This window comes from Cuculus canorus, chromosome 3 (assembly GCF_017976375.1).
Source record: "Cuculus canorus isolate bCucCan1 chromosome 3, bCucCan1.pri, whole genome shotgun sequence".
NCBI lineage: Eukaryota > Metazoa > Chordata > Aves > Cuculiformes > Cuculidae > Cuculus > Cuculus canorus.
Genome location: NC_071403.1, coordinates 68,648,798 through 68,666,877, shown reverse-complemented (window position 1 = coordinate 68,666,877; position 18,080 = coordinate 68,648,798). Strand labels below are relative to the sequence as shown.

Sequence of the window (18,080 nt, the reverse complement as noted above, 5' to 3'; positions counted from 1 at the left end):
TAGCCTTAATTTTGTGACTAACTACAAAGCAAAATCTTATTTCCCCACCAGATAACAGTTTGCAAGCATAGTTTTACCAGCACAGAATCTTAAAGAAGACAGAGATCGTACCTGGAAAAAAACTCTGAAATAAATAACAGTGACTCCTTGAAGGTTATAAATCATAATGGCAAAACCACGGACTTTTGGCTACAGCTGCTTCCATATTAGAGTTTTATGTCACTTAAAACATTTCAAAAAGAAACACGTGCCTTAATTAATGCTGTTAAATCAACAAACATCTCTTGTTTAGCTCAGACCTGATCTAGAGAAACTTTCCCTTGAATGACACAGAGAAGACACTGCTTATATCCTCAGGGCAAGTCCAAACCTTCCTGTGCCCTGCTTGAAGCAGGAGGAGAACACCTACAGATGCAAGTCCTGAGGCTCAGATGCACGAGAGAGGGTGAACTGACCTACAAGCATGCCATCCCTGCAGCAAGGACTGGTGCTGTTTTTCCGCCTTCTTCATAGCTCCAGGACAGTCAACACACTGAAAGGAAGGGATGCCAGAGAGACTTGGACTGACTGCGGAGGCGGGCCGCTGTGAACCTCATAAGGTTCAGCGAGGCCAAATGCAAGGTCCTGCCCCTGGTTCAGGGCAATCCCAATAATAAATACAGGCTGGGGGATGATGTGATTGACAACAGCCCTGAGAAGAAGGACTTGGGAATGCTGGTGGATGAGAAGTTCAACATGAGCCAGCAATGTGCACTTGCAGCCTGGAAAGCCTAATGCAGCAGGGTTGGAACTGGATGATCTTTAAGGTCCTTTCCAACCCAAACTATTCTATGATTCTGATTGATTCTATGAGCTCAACAGATGGGGACAGACCAATGTGGCCAAAAGCAGAACTAGGCATAAGAGGCATGCATGCAATGAGATTTCTTTTAGGTCCCTTCCAGAGTGGCTTATCTGCCCATGAAATAATCAATTAACTCATCCAGTTTACCTGAAAGTAAAACAGAGGGTTCACGCAAGACATTTCAGTTAAAGGTTAAAACTGAGCATTCCTACAGCCACCAACTATTAACACAACAACCTGCCACTCAAGACAAGAGAAGCAAATTATTTGAGTCCTCTTTCACCCAAGTGTAACTAACATGTTTTGTGTCACATTTCCAGGATGCTGGACAGTTTACACAGCTCAGCCTTGTAGTGACTTTCTAAGCCACTGTAACTCCACCATCTATTCTTTGACTGTGCTGCTTTTAGTATAGTTCACATACTTGTTCCTTTCTTTCTGTTGTTTTTCCTTGATTATGACAAGGCTTCATAGAACCATAGAAAGGTTTGGGTTGGAAAGGACCATGAAGGTCACCAAGTTCAACTGCCCTGCAGTGAGCAGGGACATCTTCAAGTAGATCAGGTTGCTCAGATCAGATCAATCTAGTCCTTTTTCATCTGCATTACTCACATGGGGTTTTCTTCCACTCAGCAGGTTTTACTCACACCCAAGACAGCTCTGTCATTGCTGGCAGTTTGATTCACTAGCACCAGCCTGGATAATCCAGGCAAACTTTAAGTGACAGTGTTGAAACCACCTAGTTCTATCAGAAACCACATTCTGAGAGAGAGTTTGAAATATGAAACACAAACACTGATGGTCATAGCTAACTATTGATACATGTTAATTCATAGAAACATAGAATTGCTTGGTTGGAAAAGACCTTTGAGATCACAGAGTCCATCCATACCTGTCCAATACTAAACCGTATCCCTGAATACCTCATCTATCTGTCTTTAAACCCCTCCAGGGATGGGGACTCCCACTACCTCCCTGGGCAGCCTCTGCCAGTGCCCGAGAACCCCTTCAGTGAAGAAATTTTTCCTGATGTCTAATCTGAACCTACCCCGGTGCAACTCGAGGCCATTTCCTCTCATCCTAATGCCTGTGACCTGGGAGAAGAGACGAATGCCCACCTCACTACAGCCTCCTTTCAGGTAGTTGTAAACAGTGATGAGGTCTCTCCTCAGCCTTATTTTCTGCAGGCTAAACACCAGTTCCCTCAGCCACCTCTCATAACGCTTGTTCTCCAGCTCCTTCTGCAGCTTGGTTGCCCTTAATCAATAATGCCGTGAGCCTGTGAAGTACAATTACACCCACAACATACACGGAGAACCCAACAGAGATGTATTTGCATTGGCTGCAGAAGGCCTTAGTTTCACATAAATGACTAATTCTTGTGAGACCAAAATCAAGAATCTTGTGTCCACAACATGCCTCAAATTCTTCTAGAGCACTGACTTGCCAGCCAGCTGTGGATAAAAATCACGTAGGTGAGATGGGAACGGCATCTAGCTGCCTGCTTTGTTCTTCTGACAGAGCATGCTGCCCCACAGTGGGAGCAACCAACCTACTCTATAACCATGGTATTTTTAAGACTGTTCAATTTTAATCTTTTTCAGTATTTAAGTTAAAACTTTCTTTTTTTAAAGACTCAGTTTTCTTCTTTCCCCTTCTGAAACCACGATGCCCGCCTATCGTTTTTAGAGATATCTATGGTTTAATCAGGAAACTTTACACCTAAATGGGTCATCTTGGCCCATTTCCTCTAATTTAATACTCTCTAATCCCCTCCAAATAGGTTCACCCCAGCTTTCACTCAGTAAAAAAATCATTCACCTATACTTATATTGCATTCTCGATGACCATATTAACTGCACATACACAGGAATAAATTGAAAAAGCTGCTCCTTCACTGATGGAGGGTGGAAGCTGATTAACAGGGCACATCAATGTGCCATGACAATTCCAGAAAGCAACGGAATAACACAATATCCAACTACAACTGCAGGATACAACTGAAACCCAGCTACAGCACAGAGAATTAAAACTCTATAATTCACAGTTTGGAAATTTATGGTAGAAGTTTGACTCAAAGTTAAAGCTGACAGACTGTCCTTGTGCTCACACAAAGCGCAGAGGAGCTCTAGGACCACTCCACAAGCTCTGAGTTACCAGTGGAATAAAAGACAGGGCAGCGTGGCCTTTCCTCCAGACTTCTTTCCTGCTGTGAACCAGATCTTTACAATTTCAAGAAGCAATTTTAATACTGAAATCCAACATATTCATAGCAAAAAAAAAAAGAAGAGGAGGTGGTTCGGGGGACTTGCGATGAAGTAGGAAACCACTAGTTCTGAAAAGAAGACTAAACCGTCAGCAATAAAAAATAAGTAATTAGTGGTCGGATCAAGAACTCTTTTTGAAATATATTGGTAGTGCAGCTCCCAATACAACTTCCCTCGCAGCCTCTGCTTTTTGCTGTGACTCCCTCTCTGAATCCTGTGACTGTACTGCCACTTGCACTATGGATGTCCACATGCTAGATTAATAGCCTTCATCCTCAAAATAATCTGTCTGGGAAAATCTGACTGCCTTCACAGCAGCCCAGCTTCTTCCTACCTACTCTTCAGATAGGATTTCTCTTTCCCACTCAGCTCAACAGGAGGCACAATTAGAAGTCAAAGGGATAAAGCATCTCCAGATCTGATTGCCAGTGGACAAGCATTTGGTTGTGCCTATAAAAAAGGAATGGGAACACTGGTGTAGGACCAGCGAGAGAGACGGATGACAGCACAGTACAGGTGAAGCATTGCCTTTCAGCCTGACAAGCTTCAAACTCTGAATTCATTTGCTTCTGTATTGAAGAAACAGTGCAGATACCAATTACATTGAAGATTTGTGACAGAAGTAATTTAAAAAAAACAAACCAATAGGCTCAAATTCAAGGACGAGATTTAGACAACTTCAATTCATATTGGGTATCAAGACAGAGCTATGGTTGCTTGGACCAACACATTCAATTCGAATGTTTGGTCAGGAGTCATAGGTTTTCTGCCTTTGCAATATAGCATTATGCTAATGGTGTGCTCATCCTCTTTATCAATTCTGTAATGGTGTGAAACTCTTGTGCACAGCTCTGGTATCCTCTAGTACGTTCAGTAGAGGTATGGAGAGCTCTTCTTTAGCACAACTTTGTCTCTGATCAAGGCTGAAATTCTAAGAACTGCACAATTTTCCTTCTCTTTCAGTGTCAGAAAAGTAGCAGTAATAATGTATCAGCCAGACCAAGTGAGAAATTCAAGGCTACTGTTCTCTGGTTTAAATGTCTAAAATTACCAAATTACTCTTTGATTTAGCCAACTGCTGATCATCATTGCAAACATTTCTCTGCTCTTTGTAGGCAAATTAACAGAAAAATACACAGAACAACTCTTGAGCTCTTAACAACAGTTTTTTTAGGGTTTTTTAGTTTGTACTTACACTACTGGAAAAGTTCTGAGCATACTTTACATGGAGATGGGACGTTATAAAGCCTCTTGGGGGTCTTCAGTGTTATTCACCATTCTGGAAGACACAATTAAAAGATAAAAGAACGTTAGAAATTCCTATGACAGGCAAATACTTCTTGTTATCAGACAGAATTATACAGTCGCTCTCAGAAGGTAACCTAAGGGCAGTTCCACTGGGCAGCTGCACAAGATCACTTCTTTAAAAGAAGACAACGGACAGACACCTTCGGGATCCTTCTCAATCACCCAACCCATCCCTCTGCTAAAAGGAAGCAGAATGCACACTGATCACTAAGTAGAGCCAAGGTTAAAAGAAGGCCACAAAGATGATCCCAGGACTGGAGCAGCTCCCATATGAGGACAGGCTGAGAGAGTTGAGCTTGTTCAGCCTGGAGAAAAGAAGGCTCTGGAGAGACCTTAGAGTACTGAAAATGGGCTACTGGAAAGCTGGGGAGGGGCTCTTGATTAGGGAGTGCAGAGACAGGATGAGGGGAAATGGTTTCAAGCTGAAAGAGAAGAGATTGAGATGAGATCTTAGGAAGAAATGTTTTCCTGTGAGGGTGGGGAGGCCCTGGCCCAGGTTGCCCAGAGAAGTGGTGGCTGCCCCATCCCTGGAGGTGTTCAAGGTCAGGTTGGATGGGGCTTTGAGCAACTTGATCCAGTAGGAGGTGCCCCTGCCCGTGGCAGGGGTGGAACTGGATGGACTCTTCCAACCCAAATAATTTTATGATTCTATGAAACGCTCCCTGGAATCACTGAATTTTCTTACAGCATCTCTAAATTTATTCTTGTTTTAAATGGCTCATTAAAGCTTCACTCTTTTCCTTCACTTCAAAGGGTGCTTTGACATAGCTTGCAAGAGGTCCATGGTCTTAAAGTCTGGCAAATATTCTTTTACTTCCAAACTAGTTATAACAACACAAGTTATTAATGGATATTCCACAGATCTAAACGAGGCCAACTAGTTGAGTATTCCAAGCTTGTGTACGCCCACAGGTTAAAAACTGGATATGTTCCATATCATTAACCTGAATAATCATTAAGTAATCCCAATCTATATATCACTGAATCATAGAATGGTTTGCATTGGACCATCCAGTTCCAACTTCCCTGCCACGGACAATGATACCTTCCACTACAATAGGCTGCTCAAAGCGCCATCCAACCTGGCCTTGAACACCTCCAATACAGAATCACAGACATATACTTCAACTCACATGGTAGATTCCTAAGAAGAAAGTTGATGTCTGGTAGGGTAACCAGTCCAGAGACAAAAATTTAAATTACAATTGATTTCTTTTGGCCACAAGTAAATTTATCTATGCAATCATGCAGCCTTATGACAGTTACCTACCCTTTTAACTCACAAAAGCTATTAAAAGGATTATTTGGCTAACATCCGCAAAGAGCTCAGAAGACAGGTACTATGTTTTGAAAAGGAATGACCTAACAGAATTTTCTTTAGCTATCGCTGCTGATGTCTTTCTTGACAAACTAACAAGGACTGAAAGTGCTTCAGAAGCCAAACTATTAACCAAGAGGAAAGAGAAATGCAGGGTATTATAAGCAGCCAGATGCAGAAAGAACTAGAGAGAATACTTACACTTCAGGCTACGGGTGTATGTGAGCTGGAATAAAAAACAAGTGGGTAGAGCAGCACAGGGATTGCATCAGATAATTTACTCTATTCCGTAACAAAACAGATTCATAGAATAACTTGAGGTTGGAAAAGACCTCTAGTCCAACTGACATACCAACTCCATTGTGCCTACTAGACCATGTCCTGAGGTGCCATAGACACATGGGTTTTGGGTACCTCCAGGGATGGGGACTCCACCACTGCCCTGGGCAGCCTCCGCCAGGGCTTCACCACTCTTGCAGGAAAGACATTTTCCCTAATATCCAATCTAAACCTCCCGTGGTGCAATCCAGCCTTGTGGGTGGACACATCTGGGCTCTTCTTGGTGGTTAAGAGTGGTCCAGATGCTGTAGCACAGCTCTTCTTCTACCACACCTGCTAGAGGCTTTGGGGAAGTCCACGTCTATTCCAGATGGAGTCCACAGGGCTATTCTTCTCTTTTCCGGTTTTGAAAAAGCTCAGAACCTCTCAGGGCAACAGGCTGAGCTGAATAAGCTTTTCCAGAAGCAGCAGCAGTCACCTTCTGGCCAGCAGCTTTCCCCAGGGGTTGCTGAGCCTGGAGAAAAGGAGGCGTGAGGGGAGACCTTATCAATGTCTACAACTGCCCCAAAGGAGGATGTAGCAAGGTGGGTGTTGGTCTCTTCTCCCAAGTGACAGGATGAGAGGAAATGGCCTCAAGTTGCACCAGGGCAGGTTCAGATTAGACACTAGGAAAAAATTCTTCACAAAAAGGGTTCTCAGGCACTAGCAGAGTCTGCCCAGGACAGCAGTGGAGTCCCCATCCCTGGAGGGGTTTAAAAAATGGGCAGATGAGGTGTTCAGGGATCTGGTTTAGTAGTGGACAGGTACGGTTGGACTCAAAGGTCTTTTCCAACCAAGATATTCTAGGATTCAGTGAAAGGAGATTGCCAAGAGCAAGGTCGCCAACAAGATGAGTGGTCCCAGCAGTCAGTCACAGGTCGCATGGGAAAAAAACTGTGATACTCAACTACTGACAGATGGAACAGGTAAACACACAGGTCCTTGCAGTCAGCACTCCATGCCTTTCAAAGACAGTCCTGCACCAAAGCGCTTCTCTGTTAAATTTCTTAACTGCATTTAAAATGTTTTCCCTTAAGCAGTGACAAAAAAAAAATGAGATCATGCTGTTGACTTGTGGCCAAATTTTGAGTTTAATAGAGAGCTGTTTTGTTTTCCAAAGCGGAACAAATTAGACTTAAACATATACAAACTTTCTGAAGGTCAGGGAGGCTAGTGCTAGAGAACTGGATTCCTCAGAGAAAGATTTGCTTCCAGGGTGGGGAGTGTGAAAGAAGCAAAGCACAAAGCCCACAAAGGAAAGAAAAGATCACCTTCTGTCATGATGAAATGCAGTATCAAAACTGGAACACGAGGAGTCAAGATAGAGAGCCAAAGAAAAGGATGCAGTAATTCAGGTGTGAGATGACAAAGGCAGGACAATGATATTAGTGATACTAATGGAAGAGCAAGAAAATGGTATAGACCTCAGATGTTACAAATGAAGAGCCATTAGGATCTAAATCTGGGATGTGAACAGAGGAGGAACTTTTCCCAGAGACTCCAGAACCATGAGCGAAGACAGAGGATGACAGCATTTCAGCAGAAATAAACAGAAGAAAGTTCATGTAAAAATATGAGCAATTCTCAACTTGTGCTATGTTAAAGTTTGCAACAGCAGTATTCCAGGCGGAAGGCAATGGCAAACTGTCACAGGCAGAGCCAAGAAGTTAGGCAGGGTAGGAATCCTCAGGGCTGCCTTCGTAGCTGGACTTGTGAAAACAAATGCAGTTACACAGAGAGGAGAGAATCACAGAACGATTTGGGTTGGAAGGAACCTTAGAGCTCGTTCCACATCTCCTGCCATGGGAAGGGACACTTCCCACTGGATCAGGTTACTCAAAGCCTCATCCAACCTGACCCTGAACACCTCCAGGGATGGGGCAGCCACCATTTCTCTGGACAGCCTGGGCCAGGATCTCACCACCCTCATAGCAAAACATTTCTGCCTAAAATCTCATCTTAATCTCCTCTCTTTCAGCTTGAAACCGTTCTTCCTCATCCTATGCCCGCACTCCCTGATAAAAAGCCCTCCACAGGTTTCCCGGAGCCCCTTTCAGTACTGGAAAGCTGCTCTAAGGTCTCACCAGAACCTTCTCTTCTCCAGGCTGGACAAGGCCAACTCTCTCAGCCTGTCCTCGGATGGGAGTTGCTGCAGCCCTCAGATCATCTTTGTGGCCCTCCCAGAGCAGCAGTGCTTCCTACAGTTCACGCTAGAACAGAATGGCTGCTGCTGAGAAGGGTTACACATTGTCTTTGACTCAACCTTTGTCTGAAGTTCAATGGCACCAAAACTTCTTCCCTGCCCTGACACACCTGTGAAGGTTGCTTCAATGCTTTTGTAATTTAAGAGCACACCAGACAGGAATTGACACCAATAATTTTAGCCAGAAAAGTTCAGCCCCAAACGAAGTTAACTTCTGCCCCCAACAAATGATGGATCTGAAATTAGGAATCCATATCCCACTTTTGCTCAGTCTCCTTTTAGCATAAACCAAAGCACCAACCCACGTTTGATCACAGCAGCAAAAGCGGGTGTCATCACAAACTATAGTAAGAACTTGCAAACCTTTGCCCTTTTCGCATTATTCATTAAATAAATTATCTGCTAACATCAGGAAAACATGACCAGCTCCCCCTTCCTATTTCTGGTAGAGATAATAAAAGACAATTCAATATCAATATGGAAATCATTTCCAGAGTCGTAGAATCAGATGTAATGAACAATCTCGTCCCCAGCTTAAGTTGCTATAAAGGCAGCTTAAATTTACAATGGATGAGTCTTCATGGCAATCTGTTTTTCAGATATTAAAAATCTCATTTTCTCAGTGTGAAGGACAAGTGGAAGTGTGAAGCACTGGAGTATCAATTCTGCATTTGTCTCACTTGACACGAAATCATTCTCATTTTAGTTCAGATTTTTAATACATTCTTGGGATCCACTTTAGTTGTCCTAATTTCTCACTGTTGCAAGTAAATGTTTTGAAGTACAGTTCATCCTGATCCCCAACATTCTGCAAAGAAAGGAGGAAGTCACTTGGAAAAGATGAGGCTGGTACCACCCATTTGGAAGAGAAATTCATTATCCCTTTTAATTTCTGAGTCAGGTAGTAAAAAATAATGCCACCACTTTGTATTTCACTAACACATTTCTTGGTCAGAACTTAAAAAGGGCTTCACAAACAATAAATTAAAAGCTTCTGTCCTTGGGGAAGGGAAATGTCACTGTGATGTCAAAAGTAAAACATGAACAGAGGGGCTAATTTCTTGGCTTAAAGCCACACAGGATGGTATCACTGGCTGAACATGCTTCAGGACACAGGCCCCACTGCTCCAATGGGACTCTTACAAAATCAGCTATTGAAATGCAGAATAACCAAATCTCAGCTTCCTGATAAAGCTGGTGTATTGGATGGTTAAGAAAAGGAGTAAATTCAGCCCTGACAATTAAGTTCTACGGATTCACAACTACACTACACTACATTACACAAATCCCTTCCGAAAAATAACGAAAAAAGTCAAAATCTAATTCTTTTACTTAACATACAGCTTAAGGTCTGTAAGAATCAACAGATCTTCTGACTGGACTCTGTGACTGTGTCTGTGCGTGTGTCTATAAACATGGGCTGTTATATTTCATCCACTTTACAGAATCACAGATCACAGAATCATGGAACGGTTTGGGTCAGAAGGGACCTCAAAGATCATCTAGTTCCAACCCCCTGCCATGGGCAGGGACACCTCCCACTGGATCAGGCTGCTCAAAGCCCCATGCAACCTGGCCTTGGACACCTCCAGTGATGGGGCAGCCATCACTTCTCTGGGTAACCTGGCCCAGGGCCTCCCCACTCTCACACAAAAACATTTCTTCCTAAGATCTCATCTCAACCTCCCCAAGTCTCATCTAAGTCTCTTTCAGCTTAAAACCGTTCCTCCTTGTCCTATCCCTGCACTCCCAACACTTCACCTTCCCTACACTAAGGCCACTGCAAAGCAAAGTTAAGTCAGTCACTGGTTTGACCATGTCCAGAAGACATCTTGCCTCAAAACCAGCAAGACACCAAGGATCCATCCACTCTATTTCATTCCAGTGGTTAATCACCCTTTCCATCACAAATCTATACTCAGTTTCTGCTTTGAATGTATTTAGCTTCAGATTCCAGACAAGAGCTCCTGTTAAGCCTTCCTTGCCAGCTTGCAGTCCCTTATTCTTGAGAGATGTTCAGGCAGACTGTTGTTTACCCAACACTTTTAAACCTCTAGGGAGTGCATTTGCAACAAAATTTAAAGATAAATTCATCTGTGTGCACACACAAAAGTAGGACTAGTGTCCAAAATACTAACACTAATCTAGGACTCTCCAGCCCATTTTCCGAAAATAGACCTATTAGGTAAAAAAAAAAAAAAAGAAAAAGCACTGACGTATGACTTGAGGATGTGTTACATCTGTGCTCTGGAAAGCAAGGTTAAGAACCTTTTCTACGAGATGTCACATCCTGAGCATGCACCACGGCTTGATGATGTGCAGCATTCGGTTTCATGTGGCCATTGTACTGCAATGCAAAGAGAACAGTTACTGGCATTTCCAACTCCAAGGTGTTAAAACATAGACCCATAGAATGGTTTGGGTTGGAAGGGACCTTAAAGCCCATCCAGTTCCAACTCCTTTGCCATGGGCAGGGACACCTTCCACTGGCTCAGGTTGTTCAAAGCCCCATCCAACCTGGCCTTGAACACCTACAGGGATGGGGCAGCCACCACTTCTCTCGGCAACCTGGGCCAGGGTCTCATCACCCTCACGGCAAAACATTTCTTCCTAAGATCTCATCTCAGTCTCCGCTCCTGTGGCTTCAAATTGTTCCCCATCATCCTACCCCTGCACTCCTTCATCTTCCCCACCTTTCCTGGGGCCCCTTTCAGTACTGGGAGGCTGCTAGAAGGTCTCCCTAGAGCCTTCTCTTCTCTGGGCTGAACATGCTCAACTCTCTCAGCCTGTCTTTGAATGAGAGGTGCTCCAGCCCTTGGACAGTCTTCATGGCCTCCTCTGGACTCACTCCAACAGATCCATGTCCTTCCTGTGCTAAGGACTCCAGAACAAAACAAAGGACTCCATGTGATGTCTCACAAGAGCAGAGAGGAGAGGCAAGTTGATCTGTACCTGACCCTCAAGAAGGTGCACAAAAAGTTCTCATGATGTATCACTGCTAAACAAAAAATGCAGTCACTGCATTTGTGCAGCATCTGGGTTACCTTGAATAGATGTTTGCAAGGAGCAAGTTGGCTCAGCCACAGGTTAATAAGTCATGTATTGCCATGGCAGAGATCTTGTCTTAAGGGACAAGCACTGACCTTCTAAACACAGAACAGTTGGGGTTGGAGGGGACCTCTGGGGGTCGTTTTGACAAAACCCCTCCTCAAATAGGGCCCCCCAGGGCCAGTTGCCCAGGGCCACATCCACATGGCCTTTGAATATCTCCAAAGTTTTGAGGCTCCATTTTTTCTCTAGGGAACCCACACCAGTGAACCAAAGGGAGCAAGAAAGCAGACTTTTTATAAACACAAACATCCTTGATGGAACTGCTCAGAAGTTACCTCCAACAAATGCTATTTTCAGTCTTATTGTGACCGTGTTGGTCTACCAAAGCCTTTACCAGTTCGACCCAGGAGAAAGTTGTATTTTGGTATTATGGTGAGGGAATACAGTAGAATCTTGGCAAGCTTACAGTAGAAATTCTTTGACGGGAATCTCTTCTTCCTCAGAACTCTTTAACAGAACAGACACACCTTAATCCTATGATAAAACCACAGGTGGCTAAATTAAATAAGCAAGCAAGTAAATAATTGCTTCCACAACATGCCCTGCAGTAGATCTCCACACAACAATTAGCCAAGAATCAATTGCAGTTAGAATTGTTTCTCTCTTCTTTGCCCTCTCCAACTCCACACAAAAGAAACCTCCTTGTCCGAATTTAGTGGAATTGCTTAGCATGGAAGCCACAGGCCAGACTCCACTTTGAAGCAGACTAGCAATGGATCCTGAAAAGAGGGGACATTTAGATTAGACATTAGGAAGACATTCTTCACCTTAAGGGTGATGAGACAGGTTGCCTGGAAGAGTTGTGGGTATCCCATCCCTGGAGGTGTCCAAGGCCAGGCTGCATGAAGCTTTGAGCAACCTGATGCAGTAGAAGGCATCCGGGCCCATGGCAGGGGGTTGTAACTGGACGGGCTTGGAGGCCCCTTCCAATCCAAACCATTCCATGATTCTATGATTCCGCAAAGTGGATTAATTTTAACAGCCCATAGATGGGCTGTTTATAGATGCATGCACATGCGGACATTCAAAAGAGTCCAGGCAGAAGACCTGATGATTCTTAAAGATTTGGATGGGCTTTAAGGTCCCTTCCCACACAAACGATTCTGTGACTCTATGATCCTCTCTACAGAAAGGCTGAGGCCACAAAATCACAAAGCTTCCCAATCTCACTGAAGGCTTCCAGAAAAGCAGTGACGTTCCTGTGTTTCACTGGGAAGGACCCCAAGTTACTCCACAAGTCCCAGAGGTGCATAAAAGGCAAAACAGTCCCAGTAAAAGGACATAATTTAGTATTGCTTTGTCCTGGGAAATGAAACAATATCATCAAGACACAGCTGCAGACACGTTCCAGCAGAGAACCCTCCTTGGGTTGTATTTTCATTACTGCTTACAAATGAGCTTCAGGTCTTAATGTACCAAGCACCTACTCTGTTGTACCTTCTGAGTTTCAGATAGTTGTCCCCTCCAATCATGTCTAAAAACTTGCCTGGACCCAAAGGCCAGACATGAATTAGCTTTTCTGGCTGAAATCACAAGTAAATCTCAACAGCAGAAGACTGACAGGGAGGCACATGAACTCATGGCTGATAGTGATAGCTAACGGCTGCTACAAAGACCACTTCCTTAATGATCAAATAGGTTCTCTTACTCCACTTAGATCAGTTTGAGCACCGACATGGATGAGGAAGAATGAGATCGTCATTCATCCGTGAGAGAGAATTTAAGAAGATGGTGACTCTCAGCTGAGTGGTTCAGTTCAAAGTATTTTGATGCCACACTGTAACAGAACAGAAGCTGTCATGAAATGAGTAACTGCATGTCAGAAGACAACAAGAGCGGAGAGCTGAAGGAACAGTCTCCTCCTTGGAAGTGTTAAAGGCCAGGTTGGATGGGGCCTTGAGCAGCCTGGTCTAGTCAGAGGTGTCCCTGCCCATGGAAGGGGATTGGAACTGGATGGACTTTAAGGCCCCTTCCAACTCAAAACATTCTATGATTCTATGATTCCAGCTAATTCCTATAGAGCTACAATGGGCAGGACATACCCTGAAGCAGAATAAAGATTTAACGCACTTGCATACCAACAGCAGGGATTATACCTTGAATTCTATGGATCTGGACAAAACTGCAGATAGGTGATTGCCAAGTCCTTGAGTTCCAGCTTGGGCCAAACATACAATAAATGAGGGGCTCATTCAAAAAAGATCCCAATTAACACTAATTACCTTGATAGTTTCTGCTAGGAATACAGTGACATAGTAGCACTAGACATGCCAACTGAAATGGGATCTGATACTGCCAAGCATAACGTGCGCACACTGCAAGTATACCTCCACTGCAGAATATTGGCCAGCTGTGAGCATCTCTGCTTACAAAGTCTGTCCAGGGGTGCTCACGCACGGTCCCTAACTATGTGGTTAAGACCACTTAGCGCCACGAAGTCGGTGAAGGGTTTAGAGGGGAAGCTGCACAACGAGCAGCTGAAGTCACTTGGTCTGTTCAGCCTGGAGGAGACTGAAGGGAGACCTCATCACCGTTTACTGCTTCCTCACAAAGGGAGGAGGAGGAGCAGGCACGATCTCTTCTCTTTGGCAACCAATGATAGGACCTGAGGGAATGGCAGAAAGATGTGCTGGGGAGGATTAGGTTGGATATTAGGAGAAGGCTCTTCACCCAGAGGGTGGTAGAGCACTGAAACAGCTCCCCAGGGAAGCAGTCACAGCACCAATATTTAAGAAGCATTTGGACAACGCCCTCAGACACATTGTATGAATGTTGAGGTTGTCCTATACAGGAATAGGAGTTGGACCCAATGATCCACAATGATTCTGTGTAATACTGCTGTTGAATTTCTCACCAACTGGAAATGTTAACAAATTCTTAAGCAGTGAGCTGTGGAAGAACTTGATCTACTGAAGTGCCTCAAGTTTGCCACCTCTCTAGTCTAGCTAGCACCAAGTGTCGGGTTTGGCACAGAGTAATGAATTACCCTGTTCAACTGCAATTAGGGTGCAACAGGATGCAAACGAAGTGCACTATGCTAAACAGGACGCATCAGGAAGAAGAAAGAAACTATTACTGTTATGGCTTCCAGGTCTCAGTGGGGAGCTCACTGTTAGAGAACAACCTGACAGAGTTGTCCTGCACACAACACATGGCAAGAGGTAACCAACTGATGGAAAACCAGCAGCAGCAGCAGCACAGTATCCCGCAGGTCTGAAATGGTCAGCAGTGCCTTCAGAACGCTCACCTCTTACACAAAGCTTTGATAATCTAATCTCAGCAGGTCAGTGACAGGACACACAAAGATCAGAAAATATATTAGTTTCCCCAATGTCTAGAGAACAGCTAAGGTTCCAGAATCAGTCCTTACAGAGCTCAACTTCTGATCTTGCAGTTGTGCAAGTTTAGTTGTTGTACTTAAGCAGTCTTTTAAAAAGACAAGTTGTCAATTCCAGCCAGACCTGCAGCTTGCTTGCCCCAAAGAGCATACAGATGTCAACCCTGAAGACTAACGCTCAGCTGCTAAGCAGGTCATGGCCGGTGACAGGCAAGTACAAGAGAACGAACACAGGAGGTATTGCAAATACATACAACAGCCCCAACGGAACAGACAATTCATCTAACTTGGCAGGCCAAGACTTTCCTTCACCCACAGATCCCCAGGGCACCCCCATGTTCCTTAGTGGTTGCCACCAAACCTTCTTTAGCAGAATTCCAGAAATTGTACTTGAATCAGGGAATCATTAAGGCTGGAAAAGATCTCTAAAATCATCAAGTCCAACTGTCAGCCCAACCCCACTGTGCCTAGTAAATCATGTTCCCAAGTGAAATACCCTCATGGTTTTGAACCCCTCCAGGGATGGGGACTCCACCACAGCCTTGGGCAGTCTCTGCCAGAGCTTCACCACTCTTTCAGTAACAACAGTTTTCCTAATATCGAATCTAAACTAGCTGTGGCACAATCTGAGGTCCTTTCCTCTTGTCCTACCAATCATTACTTGGGGAAGAGACCAGCACCCTAACACTTCCAACCCCTGTCTGTCCCTCTAGCCTGGACACCATGTCCCAGCTGGACATTGCCTGCAAGCTAAATACTATCCTTGCCTTCTCCAGCTTAACATATTAACGCGGATTTATAGAAGCGACTGTCTGGAACAGTGCTTAACAATGCTAACGGCAGAGTTCCAAGAAATCAGTAGTTTGGCAATTACAAATACAGCAATCCATGCTGAAATATGTGCTCCTGCTTGCTAAACCTGTCATCCGAGTTTTCTTTCTTTTTTTTTTTTTTTTTCTCCTCCCCATAGTAAGTGGTTTAAATTTAGTAGGAATGATTCACTCGGCCCAGGTTTGCTTGCTTTATTATTTTTTTTGGGGGGGGGGGGGGGGGCTTGGAATCCATCTTGGATGACATCTACCAGGAAGGTTGGAGGAGGGAGATGGAACCTGGAATACTGAAGAAAAGCCAGACCAGTAAGTGCAGCGTCTTCCTTAATTTGAACTTAAGTGTCTCTATAACTTGGCAATTTCCTTCTGCAATAACGAGCAGATACAGACCCTAACAGTATTCGAGCACTAGTTTTGCTCTATGCTGCATTCAGGCTAAAGAAGATGCGTTCCCTATGGTCTTAAGACATACCCCATCCCCAGAGAGTCTGCTCCAGCATCGTGAACCAACTGTAGGAGCCTCCTGTGCTGCTCTCAACTCAACCAGGCTTGTATGAAGTAGGCTCGGAGGTAAGGACTATGCAACTGTAATAGAAGTCTCCAGTTCTGCTGGCCTTATCCATAGCTTTGAGGGCTCCTCCTAGAACTCATGGTCTTGGCTGCAGCCACAGAGGAATTAACCTAAGTTTAGGGAAGCTGCATTGCCCAGTCAGCAGCACACAGGGAGGACAGGGCTGTTCAGCCCTTAACTCTATATACTACAAAAAAGAGTTGTAATGGTGGCAGAAAGGCTCCACCGCAGATGTAGAACTCTGGCAGGTGGCTTTTGACGCACAGAAGGTAACTGGGAAGGAGGTGGGCAGAAGAGCAGGTGACAGCAGAAGCTTTGGGACAGCACTGTAGGACTTATGGCAAAACTCTGCTAAAAATATGCGCAGTGCAAAGTAGGTGGGTCAGAACATACCTCCAAGAGAAATCCGTATTTGGAAGCACAGCCCAAGCGGCAAGCGATAAGTTCAAAGTAGGTATCAGTACAAGCATAAGGGCTTTAAGCAAGAACACTTCAAGGATTTGGAGTTTCCCTTCCCCCCTCATATCTATTCAGACAAATGCAGTAAGCCAGCATGCAACGTAAAACACTCTTTAGGAACCAGGACAGAAAAATAAACAGAGGCACAGAGAGGTGAACTGACCTCCAGTCTCAAATGAAATTATTTGGGAAGCTTGGAAGTCTTACGAGCAATGGCTGAGAGAAGTGAGGTTGTTTAGTCTAGAGAAGAGGAGGCTGAGGGGAGACCTCATGACTCTCTGCAGTTCTTTTCCAATCGTAACAATTCTATGAACCAAATGGAGACTCTGAATTACCAGCCTGCATTTCTTGCCTGTGACTAAGCTGAGACACAGCAACACGATCCACATGTGACACAGACCTGCTGTACTGCAAACAGGAGAGAGTTATTCCCTGAGAGCACGCAGCATTCTCAGAACTGCATAAAACACAAGACTAATTCGAATGTTAAGAATCCACTAAGATGAGGACAAAAAGTAGAAAATAGATAATTTTATTACGGAGAATTCTGAAAACCTGATGAATTTTGTTTAGCCGTGACATAGTTCTGCTGAATTCCCTTAGAACAGGAAATCCAGCTTCAGCTGTGGGAATGTATTGGAAGTGTTGATAAAAGCCAAAAATTGCAGAACATTTGGAAATGCATAATTTAGTAGAGGACATGCAGTACAGATTCATAAAAGGAAGGTCATGCCTGACAAATCTGCTGAAATCCTTTTTATTATACGACCAAATCGTTAGGTTAGACAAGAGTGAAACAGTGGACATAAGTTATCAGGATCTCAGGAAAGCATTTGATTCTGTACCACTCAGACTGATTTACAAAGTCATAAAGCATTGTGTGGGGAAAAGGAATTGAAATGTATTAAAGAACATTTCAGGGAAAGGAACAAAAGTGATGCAGTGCACGGAAGGAGTCTGAAACAGAGAGGTGTAAGGGTCAGCCTGGTGTTAAATGCGTAAAAATGGGCTCCATGATGAGTCAAACTTCAACTTTGCTACCATTTTAGAGGCAAGAAGAGCTGAGTCTAGTGACAGAAATGCAGAATATTATTTCTAGTGGTGCGTAGATCAGTAGGAAATCAGGTAGAGAGAGATGGATGAGCCAGACTTGACTGAAGGACATAAGAGGTGCTGCACTAACCTGTGGGATTCACTTGCACCAGAGCTGCTGTGTGTAAGGACCTTCTCGCTGGGAATCTGCATTCATTTGTACATTTAAGGATTCGATAATTTTATGGTCATTAATAAAATCTGCAGCTATGCATGTTGTGGTAATGATATGGGTAATTAAATCCGAAGCTTCTGGGAATTAAGCTGATAGCCTGAAAGGGTCAAAAAGAAAACTCTTCTTGTACTTAATCAGGGGAATAGCTTTGCAAACTGGGTAGGTGCATAAATTGGCTGATACTGACCACTACTTGACACAACACTACATCAATGGACCTCTAGACTGATCCAGCTTGACTGTCCAG

General features: G+C 44.1%; 1 protein-coding gene across 20 annotated transcripts in view; it reads right to left on the bottom strand.

Moving 5' to 3' along the window:
• HMBOX1 (homeobox containing 1) overlaps positions 1-18,080 on the bottom strand; it is a 145,289-nt gene that overhangs the window by 86,485 nt on the left and 40,724 nt on the right. For all 20 annotated transcript variants that reach the window (XR_008449056.1, XR_008449057.1, XM_054061911.1 and 17 more), the window contains one exon: positions 4,307-4,390. Coding sequence is in view for 18 of the 20 variants with exons in the window: in XM_054061911.1 (XP_053917886.1) it covers positions 4,307-4,329 (23 nt within the window). In the remaining 2 variants the exon portion in view is untranslated. The remainder of the gene's footprint in view (positions 1-4,306; positions 4,391-18,080) is intronic.